Source organism: Acipenser ruthenus, chromosome 21 (genome assembly GCF_902713425.1).
Source record: "Acipenser ruthenus chromosome 21, fAciRut3.2 maternal haplotype, whole genome shotgun sequence".
Classification (NCBI taxonomy): Eukaryota; Metazoa; Chordata; class Actinopteri; order Acipenseriformes; family Acipenseridae; genus Acipenser; species Acipenser ruthenus.
The window spans coordinates 1,057,501-1,072,941 of NC_081209.1; the positions used below are offsets into that span (position 1 = coordinate 1,057,501).

The 15,441-nt window shown below is 38.7% G+C and overlaps 1 protein-coding gene and 1 long non-coding RNA gene across 6 annotated transcripts in view; one reads left to right on the forward strand and one right to left on the reverse strand.

Moving 5' to 3' along the window:
* LOC117427792 (T-box transcription factor TBX1) overlaps window positions 1-9,397 on the reverse strand; it is a 35,455-nt gene extending 26,058 nt beyond the window's left edge. The window contains exon 1 of one of the 3 annotated variants that reach the window (XM_058994169.1): window positions 9,233-9,397. In XM_058994169.1, the coding sequence (XP_058850152.1) occupies window positions 9,233-9,254 (22 nt within the window). In that variant the 5' untranslated portion in view covers window positions 9,255-9,397. Of the gene's footprint in view, window positions 1-80; window positions 229-9,232 lie in introns of those variants that run through there. The other 2 variants (XM_058994171.1, XM_034046094.3) reach the window with 2 other exon arrangements.
* Window positions 1-14,954, forward strand: part of LOC131699006 (uncharacterized) — a 25,599-nt gene extending 10,645 nt beyond the window's left edge. For all 3 annotated transcript variants that reach the window (XR_009307986.1, XR_009307987.1, XR_009307985.1), the window contains exons 2-3: window positions 8,956-9,036; window positions 9,845-14,954. This is a non-coding gene — a long non-coding RNA (uncharacterized LOC131699006). The remainder of the gene's footprint in view (window positions 1-8,955; window positions 9,037-9,844) is intronic.
* The last annotated feature ends 487 nt before the right edge of the window (window positions 14,955-15,441 follow it).

Here is a 15,441-nt window from a genome sequence, read left to right on the forward strand (position 1 = left end):
TTATTATTATTATTATTATTATTATTATTATTATTATTATTATTATTAATGAATACAAGTCGGGTATATTCGATACATACCCGAAGCCCGTTTGTCTCCACGGCTAGACAGGGGCAGGAGAAACAAGAATCTACTGAAAAGTGATCCTGAAGGGACCTGCAGATAGAGGGATCCTTTATCACACCGCAGAAACACTCTCTCCTCACTCTCTCACACACACACACACTCTCTCACACACACAGCCCTCTCATCTAAATATATACTGTATGTGCGCGCGACAACACATCGCCTTTTAAAGCGCGAGGACCCGAAGCAGAGTGCGCTGGCCATGTGCGCTGTGATCTCAACGTGTCCCCCGCACCTTCTATTTCAGCATTCCGCTTAATAGAGAGAATCTGCGTGTCCAGTCATTACATTACATAGGAATATAGATGATTTTGCATGTACTACGCACCTGTGTATGCTAGATTTAGCCCACTGATATATATCTATATCTATATCTATATCTATATCTATATATTTATATATCTATATATCTATATATCTATATATCTATATATCTATATATATATATCTATATATATATATATATATATATATATATATATATATATATATATATATATATATATATACACACGCATGAACCTTTCTTTGTGAAAGATGAATTTGATACCACCTCTATTCCAGTTAAACCGATTGAAGCTCTTTAATCGCTTATGCTGCAGGTCAAACCTTAAAAACAGAAATAGAAAAAAAAAACACGGAGCCTTATCAAACGAAATCTCTAATGGTTTTGTATATAAACAAATAAAAAGGAGCACGTTGATAGACAAGAATTATAGGACTACCTAAGGCATGATAGTATTGCGCAAGCACCGCTTAATAAACCACATAACCGTGCACAGATACACCCTTATACACACACCAGTAAGATTGTATACTGAGCCACGATGACTGCATTGACACTTGCACCGAGCATGTGTAATAAAGTGATGCGGCACATGATTTCAATTGCCTGTATGCTTTAGCAGTCGCCATGGTCTGGCATGCTTGGATTTTCTAACCGGGCTGCAGTGCTAACAGGCCTTCCTCCATTATTATTATTATTATTATTTATTTCTTAGCAGACGCCCTTATCCAGGGCGACTTACAATCGTAAGCAAATACATTTCAAGTGTTACAATACAAATAATACAATAAGAGCAATATTCTACTGCTCAATACAACGCTTTATCAAAACCGGATTCATAATGCAGATTGGGTTTAGTGTGCGTTTAAATGAATTAAATGATTGGGTTTAAATGAACGCCTGCAGCGGTGTGTTTTATAGAATGAGGATACATGGTTAGAAAGTGGAGCCCGGCGGCATCCAGTGAAGGTTGCTCATTAGAACCAGAACGCACCCAGCCACACGTAATACGCACGGGCACGTCTGCACGAGCGGCAGTGCCTCGGCTCCTCTGCCTTTGACTTTTCTGTTTGAATTTTTTTTTTTTTTTTTTGGCAGACCTTTGCATATCAGCCAGGTTTTCTTGTAACAAAGGATATTAGACAAGGCAACAGCGGGTTCCGAAAGGTTTCTGTATTCGTATGGTATTTCCATGCGCACCATTTTATTTTGCAACAGTTTCCCTTCCCAATAAAATGACCAGAACTCGTTTTGCTTTACACTTTCTGGTGTTTTGCTGAAGTTAATTGGAAACGTAATTCAAAGCCACGCGTTAACTGCACACGCTTTTCAGCTACCGGAATATATCTCTTTTTAAAATAAAAATGTCAACTGTTAATTCTGAGATGGAATCAATTAGCACATAATAAATCAAACACGTCAACGGATCCTGTATCAATCCTTTAGACTTCTATATAGCGTGACTGAGGTTGTGTTCAGAGACGCACCCTCCATGCTCCCCATGTTAAATTCTACACTGTATCAATATTGATCTGAAATCAAGGATTTAGAGACGAGCAGGAAGCGAGGTGTCGAGGTGCTTTATGAATAGGTGCCCCCCCCCCCCCTCACGCGCGTGTTCATTTATAAACTGGATTAGTGTACAACTGCATTAACATAATACACGAGTCTGCTGTCTGCTGGAATAATACAAACAACACACTTACCACTAAATACAACGAAATATCATGAAAACACACGTATGCTTTCAAAATGAACAAATATACAACATCATAGCTGATTTATTCAGCATTCTTTCGGGGTGGACGTTGATATACATGGACACGTACCGGCCGTTCTTGATTTTTAATGGGATGGATATTTGTGTTTCTGTAATGCTCGGTAGGCTGCTGATGAACAACTAACGATTCAATGAATATGTTAACTATTGAAATGGATTCTTTTTCTTCGAATTCTTCTTCTTCTTAGTATTCTTATTCCGGTTCTTGGTAGTAGTAGCTGATTGCCGTTGATTGTCTCGACAATGGTTTCGTTTATTTCTTAATAATTTAGCCTGTGGAGATACAAAAGTCTGAAATCATCTGAATATAATTATTATGATCTTCTTCTTCTTCTTGTAATAATAATAATAATAATAATAATAATAATAATAATAATAATAATAATAATAATAATGAGTAGTATTTATATTTAGCTGCTTCACAGGACGGCTGGCTCATTTCTATTCCTCATCAATATATCCTGAAGTCTAATCGCAGTGAAATGATCCGCAGACACCATTGATGCATTTAAAACATACTCCCGTCCTCTGTTTACAGAGTAACGGTTCAGACAGTGAGGGTTTATTTCGTGGTGTTTTATTTATTGAAAGCATATTGAGTTCAAACATATACGTTAAAAGGAGTTCACAATGCGGCGTATTCAACAAACGATTAACACGACGAGTCACCTTTTCAAACGAAAACAAAACGTTCCAAAGTTTCAAATAAACGACCCGAAAGGTTTATTTTAAACGCTCAGAAACACGCTTCTTATTTCATGTTCATTAGTTTTGTCATATGACCACTTTGATTATTCATTTATCATTATTACCGAATACGTTTTAATACTGACGGTATTAATAATAATAATAATAATAATAATAATAATAATAATAATAATAATAATAATAATAATAATAATAATAATAATAATATACGTTTTAATGATCAGTGTAACCTACTGAGATTTTCTTTTGGTGCAGTAAATGTGTGTAAATGAAGCTATATAAAAATATACTAAAGTGGCTAACTGTACTAACATTTCAGTAAACCCTTTTCAGTCAGCCTGTCCTGAACACGGGATGGGAAAGCGGAATAGCTTGGAGTTTAAATGGGAGTTTTCCGAAATAGTTTTTTTAAAGTTTAGTAGCCTAGCCTGTTTGTTTAAAACAGAAAGTGGACGGTGTGTCCTGAGGGCCAGGGGTCCACTGGAATCCCATTGCGTTGCGCGGCGCATAGTGCGCACGATGGAATAAAAACACGCGCACAATACATCACTTCACTTGTTCTTTTATCTTTTAAACTCAAGTTCAAAAGCGATGTGTTCATTTCACACCAGAGAAAAGCGTTTCCGTTCTCGTCATTTACACGCACTTTCATCATTAATAGCTGCATTAAGACTTTTGTTTTGTTTTCCTTTTAAGTTTATCTAATATTTAAAGGAAACAACGAAAATCAGGAAGAGAAACGGGAAAGCTGTATCAATTCTATTTAAAAAGGCTCTGAAGTTGCTGACACAAACCCTGCTGCTGTAATTGCTGCTTGGAGACAGGAAGGTCGGAGTCGGTTTTCAGCAATAACATTGCAGCTTGTCCACCCATTTGACAATGTACCAGATCATTCGGATATTTTAAGCTTTCTGGTCAGCAGAACCGACAGTCATGCGTAACACCTGACTTGAGAACCAGACTGGTGTTATTCAATGCGATATAATAATCTATATACCGCATGTTATAGCTTATGTATCTCCTGAAATAAATGCAGCCTTTATTATTTACACCGTAAGCAAATCACACAAGATATGCTAGGTATAGAAACAATACGCGTTGCCTACTAAATATATTTTATTATTATTATTATTATTATTATTATTATTATTATTATTATTATTATTATTATTATTATTATTATTTGCACTGATTGATTGAACATGATAATAATTAAGTAAATGTGTAAAAACGACGGTATTTTTTCTTTGACACGTATTTACGGAAGAATTCAAGTCCTTTAATTTAGTAAACGTTCAAATCATCCCGGGCATGTTTATTTAATTAATTAACTATACAATAAAGAAGGAAGTGATTAAATAGAACCAATATAGACCGAGAACGGATTAGAAGGAGAAACGCTTCCATTCATCTTGTGTTGGAAATGCTGTGTAGGCTACCCTTCAATCTGAATACAGAAATAATAATAATAATAATAATAATAATAATAATAATAATAATAATAATAATAATAATAATAATTCAAAATGCATAGCACAAATACATGCAATTAGTCTCGGCTTTAATGTCATAAAGTGAAATATGTTTCGTTGCATTGAAAGCTGAGGCTCACCCACATTACATTAGTAGAGGTAGTGTCTTGATTTGGTTGTGGGATGTGTAATACGCTGGCATGCAATACTGTCCCCTATATGCTTTTTAAAATGGATTTTTGATGTTCATTAATGGTTTACCGATCGAATCAGGGCAGAAAAAAACCACGTGTGAACCAGAACGCGGGTCACCCGCTCAGCTACACCCGTACTGACAGGATGCTGGGTGACAGGCTGTGCCAGGAAAGAGGAATAGGCTTTTACTAGCCTGTCTATTTTATTTGATTCTATTTTACTTTCTGTGGGCAGTATAGGATGATATTCCTATAAACGGTTCAACTTGTATGCTTTGTTTGTTAGCCAGTAGCGTACCACATTTAACCAATAAAGGCATTCATATATAATGTATGACATCATTTTTCCAGTTTGTCATTTTAAATCTCTATGAAGCGGGGATGTTGAATCAATCAATCTATCAATAATAATAATAATAATAATAATAATAATAATAATAATAATAATAATAATAATAATAATAATAATCATTCCATGGACATGAATTAAACACGCTCCGCTTTGTTGAGTCGGTATTGGATTTGTTTAGAGTATAGCCAAATAAAGAAATGAACACGACGGGTCTCTTTTTCTCATTTGTATTTTTAACGTAGGCCCCTGTACCTTTCTAGATCAGCATTTTAAAAACAGATCGCAAGTTGTACACGTACACGTCTCTTCCCAGATCTCTTAGCGTGTCCAGCTATTATTTAAACAAAAAAATAAATCCACGCGTTTTACAATAGACTTTTGGATTTCTGTTTGGTGACGTGTCGGTATTTCATTATTTACATTGAAAGAAACAGACTTCTACTATATTCGCATTAGTATGCATTGCTCCATGCTAGAAACGATGGGCATATACACGCTGGTATTGAAAACAGAAGAATATGTGGGGATCCAATTGTAAGAATAAATATAAATATATTTCGCTTTTGCTTGTTGGTCGTGCACTTGTATGTCGGTTGCATGCATGCTACGATGGCCTCCTCTCGTTTGTAAACTTGCTTATGTTCTTATGCTCTTTCTTAGGTACATCACGGGTTGTTTTCACAAGTTACTTTGCAATGGCATTCCCAAAGGCTTTCGGATGGCAACTGCCCTTTAAAGCGCTATAGAAAATGACTCGCGGGGTTGAAATGTGGAAATGTGAAAGCGCAATTCTTATTTATTTTTAAACCGCCTACTAAAGTTACTAATTCTAATGCAGTACATGATAATTAAACCGCTACGCTTGTTTTGGTAATCTAAGAGAACACGATGTAACAGGTGGCCCATTAAATCTTCAATGGTCGCTATTAAGCGCTTTCTCAAGATAACCCTCTCAGTAATTATCAGATACAGTTTCTGCAGGGACGTGTAGTTTAGTCGCTTGTAATTTTGTAATTAAATCAAGCTATTATTTAGACCCCTATAAGGTCATTTTAATCACTGGCTTTTGTGTTCAGATACAATACTGTTTTTTGATATATGTGGAATTAAATAGGGGGGAAAAACGACTCATACTTTTAAAATGAATTTAATAAACTTTAGTCAATGTGTGATGCATTGCGTTTTAGACGATGTTTTCTTCAAACGTGGGAATACGAATGAAAATAAAATGAGCTGAAAGATGAAAGCATTTAACGCATTTGATTTAATTACTCAAAACAGATCAAAACTTCTTTTAAAAAAGCCCTTAATGTTTTGTGAATGTGGACCATCATTTTCTGCCGTGCAGGCTTGTTTAAGTAATAACGTTGGAAAGAGCTGAATGTATTTGTTGACCGTACCAAAATATGATACCACTAAAAATATAAAAAACACATTTTACTGTTTATAGCGTATTATTTACAGCTTATTTCTGTATGTTCGGTTGCAAATTCACTATGGGATCTGCCACTATGAATAGTCCAACGCAGACAAACACCCTTAGAGAACATGTTATTTTTGACAAGAAGAAACGCTGCCAAGAACCGCTGCTGAATGTTGAAATGCGCCATTAGCGAGGCGTGGATGTCCGAAGACGCGCACTCGAAGGGTTACTGTAGAGACTTCTCATGCGCAGCACGGGTTCTTCCTCTGAGCAGAACACACACCTGGAGAGAGCTGAGAGAAGCGGAGGAGTGCATGCAAAAGCGTGCAGGAAATAACCACACGGCAAGGCGAACCGCTGCGCTTCCAATGTGTGTGTGTTGTGGAATCCGCTGAAAGCCAACAGGCACACGATGACACTAGATTTTTTCATAACCCCGCTACTTACTCTGTGATGAACGATTGGGGAAAAAAGTGTCGACAATCTTTATAATGTGTTTACTCTGGGGGGGGGGGGGGGGGGGTAACTTGAGCAAAATGTGATATAAATGCGAGCACCAATGAACAGCACTTAACCACAACGCTTTCATTTTGGGGTCATTTAAACCTAATTGAATAAAGATTGATATTCATAAAACTACACGGATTCTAAGATTTACAAAGCCGACGTTCTTTAATTCTAGAACTATCCCGTGAATTCTACTAGTTAAAGCTGTCGTGAACTGGACAGTCCTCGTTCTTACACCCTTGTAAACTTAACAATACAATATCCAATCCACTCTCACCTAATGAAGGGACCTGTATGCCATTTAAAACCTTGTGCTTTTGACCTGCAGTTCTCAAACCTTTCTTTTTTTCTTTTTTTCTGGTACAGTAGTATATGCATCTTAGTAGTATATGCATCATATATGCATAAGAGCATAGTTTTCTTTATCTGAAAGAAACCATTAGGATCTTAATGGAAAACTCAATGGGCTTCAAGACCAATCCAAAAGCCCCCCTGGAACACTGCAGTGGCTCTGCCCCTCAGACATGGTGACCAGGCTCTGCTGTAAACTGCTACAATACAAGCCCCGAGGGCACTGTTGAAATGATTGTGGAGTGTGTATGAATTCCTATTTTAAACAGTACAACTATGATATGCTTCGCACACCTCTTACTGTCCACCTATAAACACAAGTGCAGTGTCATAAAACAGCAGTAGTAACAGTGCCATAAAAAGGCCTGTCTCTTTGAAGAAATGTAGCCTTTGAAATAATATGAATAAAGGATACCCTGCTGCAACATTGAAGCTCCACGACCGCTGGGAAAGCAGCTTCTATTCTCTAGGAATGCTAACAACCATCAAGTGGCTGTGTGAAGCTGGTTAGCCTGTAGCCTGCAAGTTAGCCTGTACCAGTATTACAGTTTGTTCATCACACAGCCTTGCACTGCAATACAACTCATTCATTGTCTCCAGACATGTATCTATGTAAAGAAAGTAACACTGGGGCTTTTCATGGCTTTAATTCATATTTTCACATGTGTGAGTAAGCTGAACTTTGGGTGAAAATCACACATGATGTTCAGTAAAATGCTAGAAACCGTGGGTGATGTGTGTGAAACCCCAGCAGCAATGCAGACCCCCATAGACAAAGCCATGTGCTTGAGCGCCCCCCAGCTTCACAGCAGCATGAAGGTCCTTGCTGTGTCCATGTAGCCACTGTTTGTTTGCTTGGGATAATTTAAAAAAGCAGCAGCCCCATTGCCGCCTCATTAGAGAACAAACAAGCACAGCGCTGCCAGCTGCCAGGGTTCCACTCAACACATCTGAGGAGAACTCTCCACAGCAAACACACAGCTTCCGACACGAAGCTAGAGCAGACTACTGTGAACTCCAGTAATGAAAGAGGAAACAAAGTGAGCGATCTGCCACTGGCTCATAAACGACATTGTTAACATCACCAAGTCATTCCACCTACATGTGCAATACTATCATGTTTGACATGTGCAATACTATCATTTTTTACATGTGCAATACTATCATTGTTTACATGTGCAATACTATCATTTTTTACATGTGCAATACTATCATGTTTGACATGTGCAATACTATCATGTTTGACATGTGCAATACTATCATTGTTTACATGTGTAATACTATCATGTTTGACATGTGCAATACTATCATGTTTGACATGTGCAATACTATCATTGTTTACATGTGCAATACTATCATTTTTTACATGTGCAATACTATCATTGTTTACATGTGCAATACTATCATTTTTTACATGTGCAATGCTATCATTGTTTACATGTGCAATACTATCATTTTTTACTCCAGTTATTTCTGTCCCCCTGTCTGAACTGGAATGTGAGCTGAGGCATCTGCTGCTGTGTAGTTGTCTGTTTGGTGAAGTGTGTGGAAGCTGCCCTTCTAAAGAGTGAGAACAGAACAGGACAAGCTGTGGTATTGCAAAAAATAAGTTAAAATGACAAATGTTATCCACATAATTGTAATACAGCCGTGGGTCTGTTCTTATGTCCCAAACACCTATAATGCCTTCAATTACTACCCTCATTAAACACCCTCATTCTGTTGATTAAATAGTGTCCTTTTCTTTGCTTTTCAGGTGCTAACTTGAACGCTGCAGATTCCTGGTAGCTCTGAGTGTTATAAGAGTTTAAACACTTGTGCAGTTAAACCTGACAGGGTAGGTTCAGCTATTCTCAGAATTACAGTCTGCTCCTCGAGCCAGTTTAAAAAAGTACTCTTTTCAGAGCTCACCCGGATAGTAGATGTTCAATTTTTTTAAGGTTGGTGGTCTGTGGCTCCAAGAACTCCCACCCAAATCCTACCCCACCTGCCAGTCTGTGCCCAATTAAGCATGTGCCAAACTGGCTTCTCACCCCAGCACTGCGGAGCTGCCATCTCAGGTCAGGGTTAATGTAAGAAAGTGAAGAAGATGCCATTGCAAACGCCAGCTTGTCCATGCCCAGCAGCTGGACTCAGCTTTGAAGTCTCGAGTGCTGTAGTCCATCACTTTGAGTTATGAATTCAACAGCCCGTACAAAAGTCTAAAATAAAGCTGCAATCATATCGCCCAAGGATAATAGATTAAAACCTGCCTATTTCACAATCTATTCTTTCTCTCTCTCTCTCTCTCTCTCTCTCTCTCTCTCTCTCTCTCTCTCTCTCTCTTTGTTTCAAAAAGAGAAGCTTTTAGCTTTTGAAAAGTATCCTTCTGCTTCTCTATACAGAGACTGCCTGGACATCATCACCTAGGCTTTTCAGCCTTTTCATTGGCCTGCCTTCAAATAGCTGGCATTCCAGCTACAAAGAGCTGATGATATGGACTTGGGGCCAAGTGATCTCCTAAATTAATTAAAGCCTTTTCCTATTGATGCAGCCCTATGCTCTTTGTATATCTAATGCGTCTGAACCTTTGTATTAAGGCCAGGGTGAATGCTACTCCAGTTATAAATCTTTCACTGCTTTCTTTCTTCTTGTCTGGGCCTCAGGACCAAAGCAGGCTGTTCCCGAGCCCCCCCGTCCAGTATTTATTTAAAACTCAGATGTTTATTCTGGCGTGCAGCGGCTGAGGAGGGTCCTGTGAGACGAGCAGCTCATCTTCCCTGCTTTCCAGCAGCTCCTGACGATCAACGTCTGACCCCCGAGCAGCCCCTTACGGCTACTGGAGACCTGTATGTTCTGACATTTCATCCTGGAAGTCTAATGAACTTGAACCTGCTCAGCACACTCAAGGGAAGATATGAGTGACTAAAGTGCTTAGAAAGTGCTCCTAAAATATTTTGTGCAACCGTTTTGTCCATTTGCAGTACGTGAACGAACGAGGGCCAACAAGCCTGGGTTACTGTGATACGTCTGCATACTGATTGCAGAGTACATGTTAAGTGCCAGAGTTAATTCTCAAATTCTCAGACTGCCAGCTAACAGTGCTAATAATAGAGACCATCATCTGAGCTGTGAGTGTTTAGAAAACCCCCAGTGCTCAGGGCACAGGTGTCTGTGTGACACACCAGGTGATGCTCTGTGGTGGAGGTACGCTCACAGGATGCTGAAAGACAGTTCCGGAACATGCCAGGCTGCACTACAGCAGCCCCTGTGATCAATGCATTCTCTGTCTCCCGAGGCAGCAGTATGAAGCAGGATCGCCACTTCTTGGTCTCTGTCAGTTTATAGGACTGGTTGGATGTCCTGAATACAAGAAAGCAGGTTTCATAGCTTCAGTCACAGGGCAGGTGGAGTCTACGTGAAAAGACTCAGCAAAGGTTATTGATGTGCTGTACTGGACTGCAAAATAACAAGTACAGAATTACACTCCTACCCCAATGAAGGAATATGAGGTTTCATTGTTGTGCTTTACCGAGAAAATGGAGAAAGTAACCACTTATGCATAACCATAAGTTGCAATCATGGATAAAGCCTGAGCCAAAACAGTATATTAAAAAAGCATGGTACCTCTGTAAAATACACAAACATATGACTTTTCTGTTATGCGGTTGCAGTTGAAAGGATGTATTTTCTGCATGTTCCTATAGCTATCCTATATGGAGGTATTTCCCCTCCCTTTGGAATAGAGCAGTACTAGAGACAGCAACACTCACTACAATATGGCTTTTTGTGTTGGCCCAGGGATTGCAAAAGGAAGGAAAATATCGGATTCTCCTCCTCGCTCCTCTTTCACGCGATCCAGCTGAAGATCAGGAAGTCACATGAGCTCCGAACAATGTGGAGAATGGGACCGATGTGAAGCCGAGGAATTCGCTTTTTCCCTGGTGAATTTCGCAAAGGCCCAGATGTTGACGGACATGCCGCAGAGCCGAACAGAAGTCGGAGGTTTGCGGAAGATTATTTACATTTAAAAGGTTCTCCGAACAAACGTGTGGATGTCCCGCCAAGGCCATGACTAGATTGTTATCCATTCGTGAGCTGATCTGTCGATTCCCGCTTTCATACACTTTGATTTAGGTCACAGCTCCGCTTTCATGCGGGCTGCCAGTTAAAGGCAGTGGTTATCCATGATGTGATGCAATAAACAAAAGGAAAGTGCTTGGGATCCTTTCACTTGTTTTCCCAGTGCATTCCTTGTTCAGTTACTGTGTTATTGCTCGGCCTTTCTGATCTCATTTGTCAAACTAGAAGACTACAAAATGACTTGTAGTTTATAAACTATTACTGGGAAGACAAAAGGAGCATTCCTATCCGATCTTTATAAAAAGCAGTAATAATAATGATAACAATGATTTCAACTTCATGTTGCACAAATATATTTCTTGACCTCAGGGAAGATAATGCAGAGATTGCACCTTTTTATTTTCTATAGATCTAGAAAGAACTAAGAACTGTTAATCCAATGAATGGAAAGAAGCTGTTGTTGTTCTTTAATGTGCAGTTGTTTTACTCTTCCATAGTTATGCATTCTCAGATGTGTCCCGGTGGAGTCTGTACCCAGGCTTAGCAATTCTAACGATGATTTATATTTACGGAAGCACTGAAACGTTTCAGCAGCATGGTAGGTGCATCCCAGCTGGGGTAACATCTTGTTTTAGCATGTGAGGTCCAAAGAATGAAAACAAAGACAGAATCTCAGATGACTCATCCCAGAGAGCGCTGGCCCAGGGCAGATGTCAAGGTGCAGAGCTGGGGTTTGTGAAGCAAAGAGTCATATCACTGACAGCTTTTTATTTTCATTTTCACGCTATTGTTTTCTGTTTTGATTAAAATCCCTTTTAGTTTTGAATATCTAGACAGACAGGCTATCATATATATATATATACACACACACGCGCGCACACACACGCACACGCACACACAGACGTGCACAATGAAGTTCTTCAGGACCATGTTTTGATGTTATTAATCTTACACGTTTATTTAGTTCATGTCAAATATATTCTGCTCTTCTACAGCTTGCAGTACTGTGCACTCAACGGCCACACTTTAGTTTTAGGTTCCATTTATAAAACACCTATGTGTGTGCTATTAAAGGTTCTGACGGTTATAAACAATGACTATAAAGTTATTACAAAAACATTTCAATGACCGACGCCATTGCTTCATATCATGTTATAAAGTAATTGTAAGTTCTTATAACACATTCTTAGAACACAGCCATCACATGTCATTATTACCAAGAACTGCCTACTGTTGTTTATAACACATGTAGAAATACTAAATTAATAGGAAGTGCAGATTTTCAGTAGAAAACTGTGAATTTGAGAACAAATTACTGTTCCGTGGAGTTAATTCTTAGCCTCCCATAATTTATTAAATGATATAGCCATGCAAGCAACAAATAAACCAAGATTTGCATTTTTTTACATGTGCCTGAGAGAGGCTGTCGGAAGGTAGGCCTGACCCACGAAACAAGCCCCTCTCCCCCCTCCGCCCCCCCCCCCCCCTCGTCCCCACTGCTTTGTGGACAGAGTCTGTCGAGGTGATGGATGGAGAGAAGAAGGCAGAAAGAAACCAGGATGCACCTCCATATCAGATCATGTACGAGGTGAGCGACATGACTGAAGGGAATCTGAAGAATTTTATACCCAAAGATAAGCAAACAATTGAGGGCCGTGGTTTAGGTTATTCCTCCTGCAAACGTCAGCAGCTTCTTAAGCAGATTTGACCGTTTTTTTAAGGAACGATCCTTAATCAGGAAATATGTATTTATATATATATCATTAGTCCGCTATTTGCTTTTGCAAAGCAAGTGTTGAGCTCTTGTCTTGTATCAGCGCTGACCATCAGTGTAACACTTAGATATTCAAACCATGCCACTGTTTCCATGTGTTCAGCATTCAGCAGAGTGGAGCTCCTCAGAGTTCTGATCTGATCTCCATGTGACACTCCACTTCTCTAGACTGTTTCTACTGCTGGTGTCCTGTTATCAGATGTCCTGCGAGATAATGGCAAACCCCTCTTTAATAATATATCACATTTAACTGGGGCACGTCATTTCAGTTTAAACTGTTGTATACAATATCAAGGTAGAAAGGCATTATAAATATAGAGGGACATTTGAACTGTGTCCCAACTCAGTCTGTAAAGAAGTAGTGTGTTGTTATTATTGTAAACAGAAAAGTAGACTTGAGCCTGAGATGAAATGCCAGCAGGGATCCCTGAACCCCCACAGCTTTAAATTCAAACCTTCTTCCTGTAAATGCACATATATAGAAACACACATGCATACCTATCCCTACACACGTACAAGATGGCCCCAGAATTTACAGAAGAACCACAGTGAACGAATCTGTATCTTGACACTTGTGCACACACTATAAGTGTTCTTAACACTGAGGTTTATACTTAAAGTTCCAATTATATTTGCACAGTAAAAAAAAAATGAAGGGAAAACACATCAAATATGAAAAGTAACATTTTTATTAATAGAAAAATCAGTATTGTTCTTAATATTTTAGGAATCTTTACAGTGTCGCTATGTATTGGAGCTGGTTTATTTATTTATTTTTAATACTTTATTTAATCACATAATATTTTGTTTGGGGGATTTCATTAATAGTTGAAAAGTAGTGGTTAGGGCTCTGGACTCTTGACCGGAGGGTCGTGGGTTCAATCCCAGGTGGGGGACACTGCTGCTGTAGCCTTGAGCAAGGTAAAAACCCAACTGTATAAATGGGAATTGTATGTAAAAATAATGTGTAAAAAATAGGATATAGGAGGCTGTGTGGTCCAGTGGTTAAAGAAACTGGCTTGTAACCAGGAGGTCCCCGCTTCAAATCCTACCTCAGCCACTGACTCATTGTGTGACCCTGAGCAAGTCACTTAACCTCCTTGTGCTCTGTCTTTCAGGTGAGACGTAGTTGTAAGCGACTCAGCAGCTGATGCATAGTTCACACACCCTAGTCTCTGTAAGTCGCCTTGGATAAAGGCGTCTGCTAAATAAACAAATAACAATAATAATAATATAAAAATAATGTGATGTCTTGTAACAATTGTAAGTTGACCTGGATAAGGGCGTCTGCTAAGAAATAAATAATAATAACAATAATAATAATATTCCCCCATGTATAATTATGTAATTACCCTTAATGTTGGCAAAACCACGAGAAGATCATCCTAAACAGATGATACATTTGGGACTGATTTCCTCCAAGGTTAATAAGGTGTGACAGGTATAAAGTGAATCTTTAATATAAGGCTATTATTACAGTGAGATATATGTGCACTCAGTCTCTCCCATCCTGATGTGACTTCTCTGTTTAACTAATGCCATGAGAGTGCCTCGGCAGAATGTCCTGATGCGGGTAGAATATAAATAACCACTGAGCTTGACTTCACCCATATAGTAATGGGCTGCTTTTGCTGTTTGCTTCAAGGCTGTCTGTCTGCACTAATAATTCATTTTTAACCTCTTCACATATGGGATTCGTTAATGGGACAGAGTACACATTTCTCGCAAACCTTTTTTCCCCTTTTCTTTTCTTAATATAAACAGAATGTGTAATGAGAAAAAAACGTCGTTGGGCTTTTGGTTTAGCACAGACCGTCCTAGATCATCGGTTATGTTTTCGATGCCAGCGAATCAATCTTGACTCGGTTTACGAGGTGTAGCCTAGCACGGTGTGTGTGTCAGTCTTGGCACATTGAGAGTCGAACAATTGATATTCAAACTTGTATCTACAAGTAGGTGAAGGCTATACTCAAACTGATTCATTTTACTGCTGTACTTGGATGCAACCTTTTTCCTTGTCAAACATCAGTAACAGTATAAGCAACAGGATATAGGAACATATTAGTACATTAAAAAAGTATTAAGGGGTCAAATTTTGACGCAGTGGGTTAAAAGCTTGTGGTATAACAGGCTATAACATGTGAGAGATTCATAGCAATACCAATAAATACAATTAACAGTAAGTGCCCTTATTACTTCAAGAAGCAACATGAGAAATAAAATGAATGTGGTGGAAAACAGTGCTTATATGATGAGACCATTAAAAACCAGGTTTCACACTTTCACATTTAAAAAAATCCATGCAATAGCATTACATACTGTGGCAAATACATTGAACAAAAGAAATAAACTGGAGGGAGAAAGTGATTCAGCAAGACTGCTTTATATTCCAGGAAAACTTCAGCA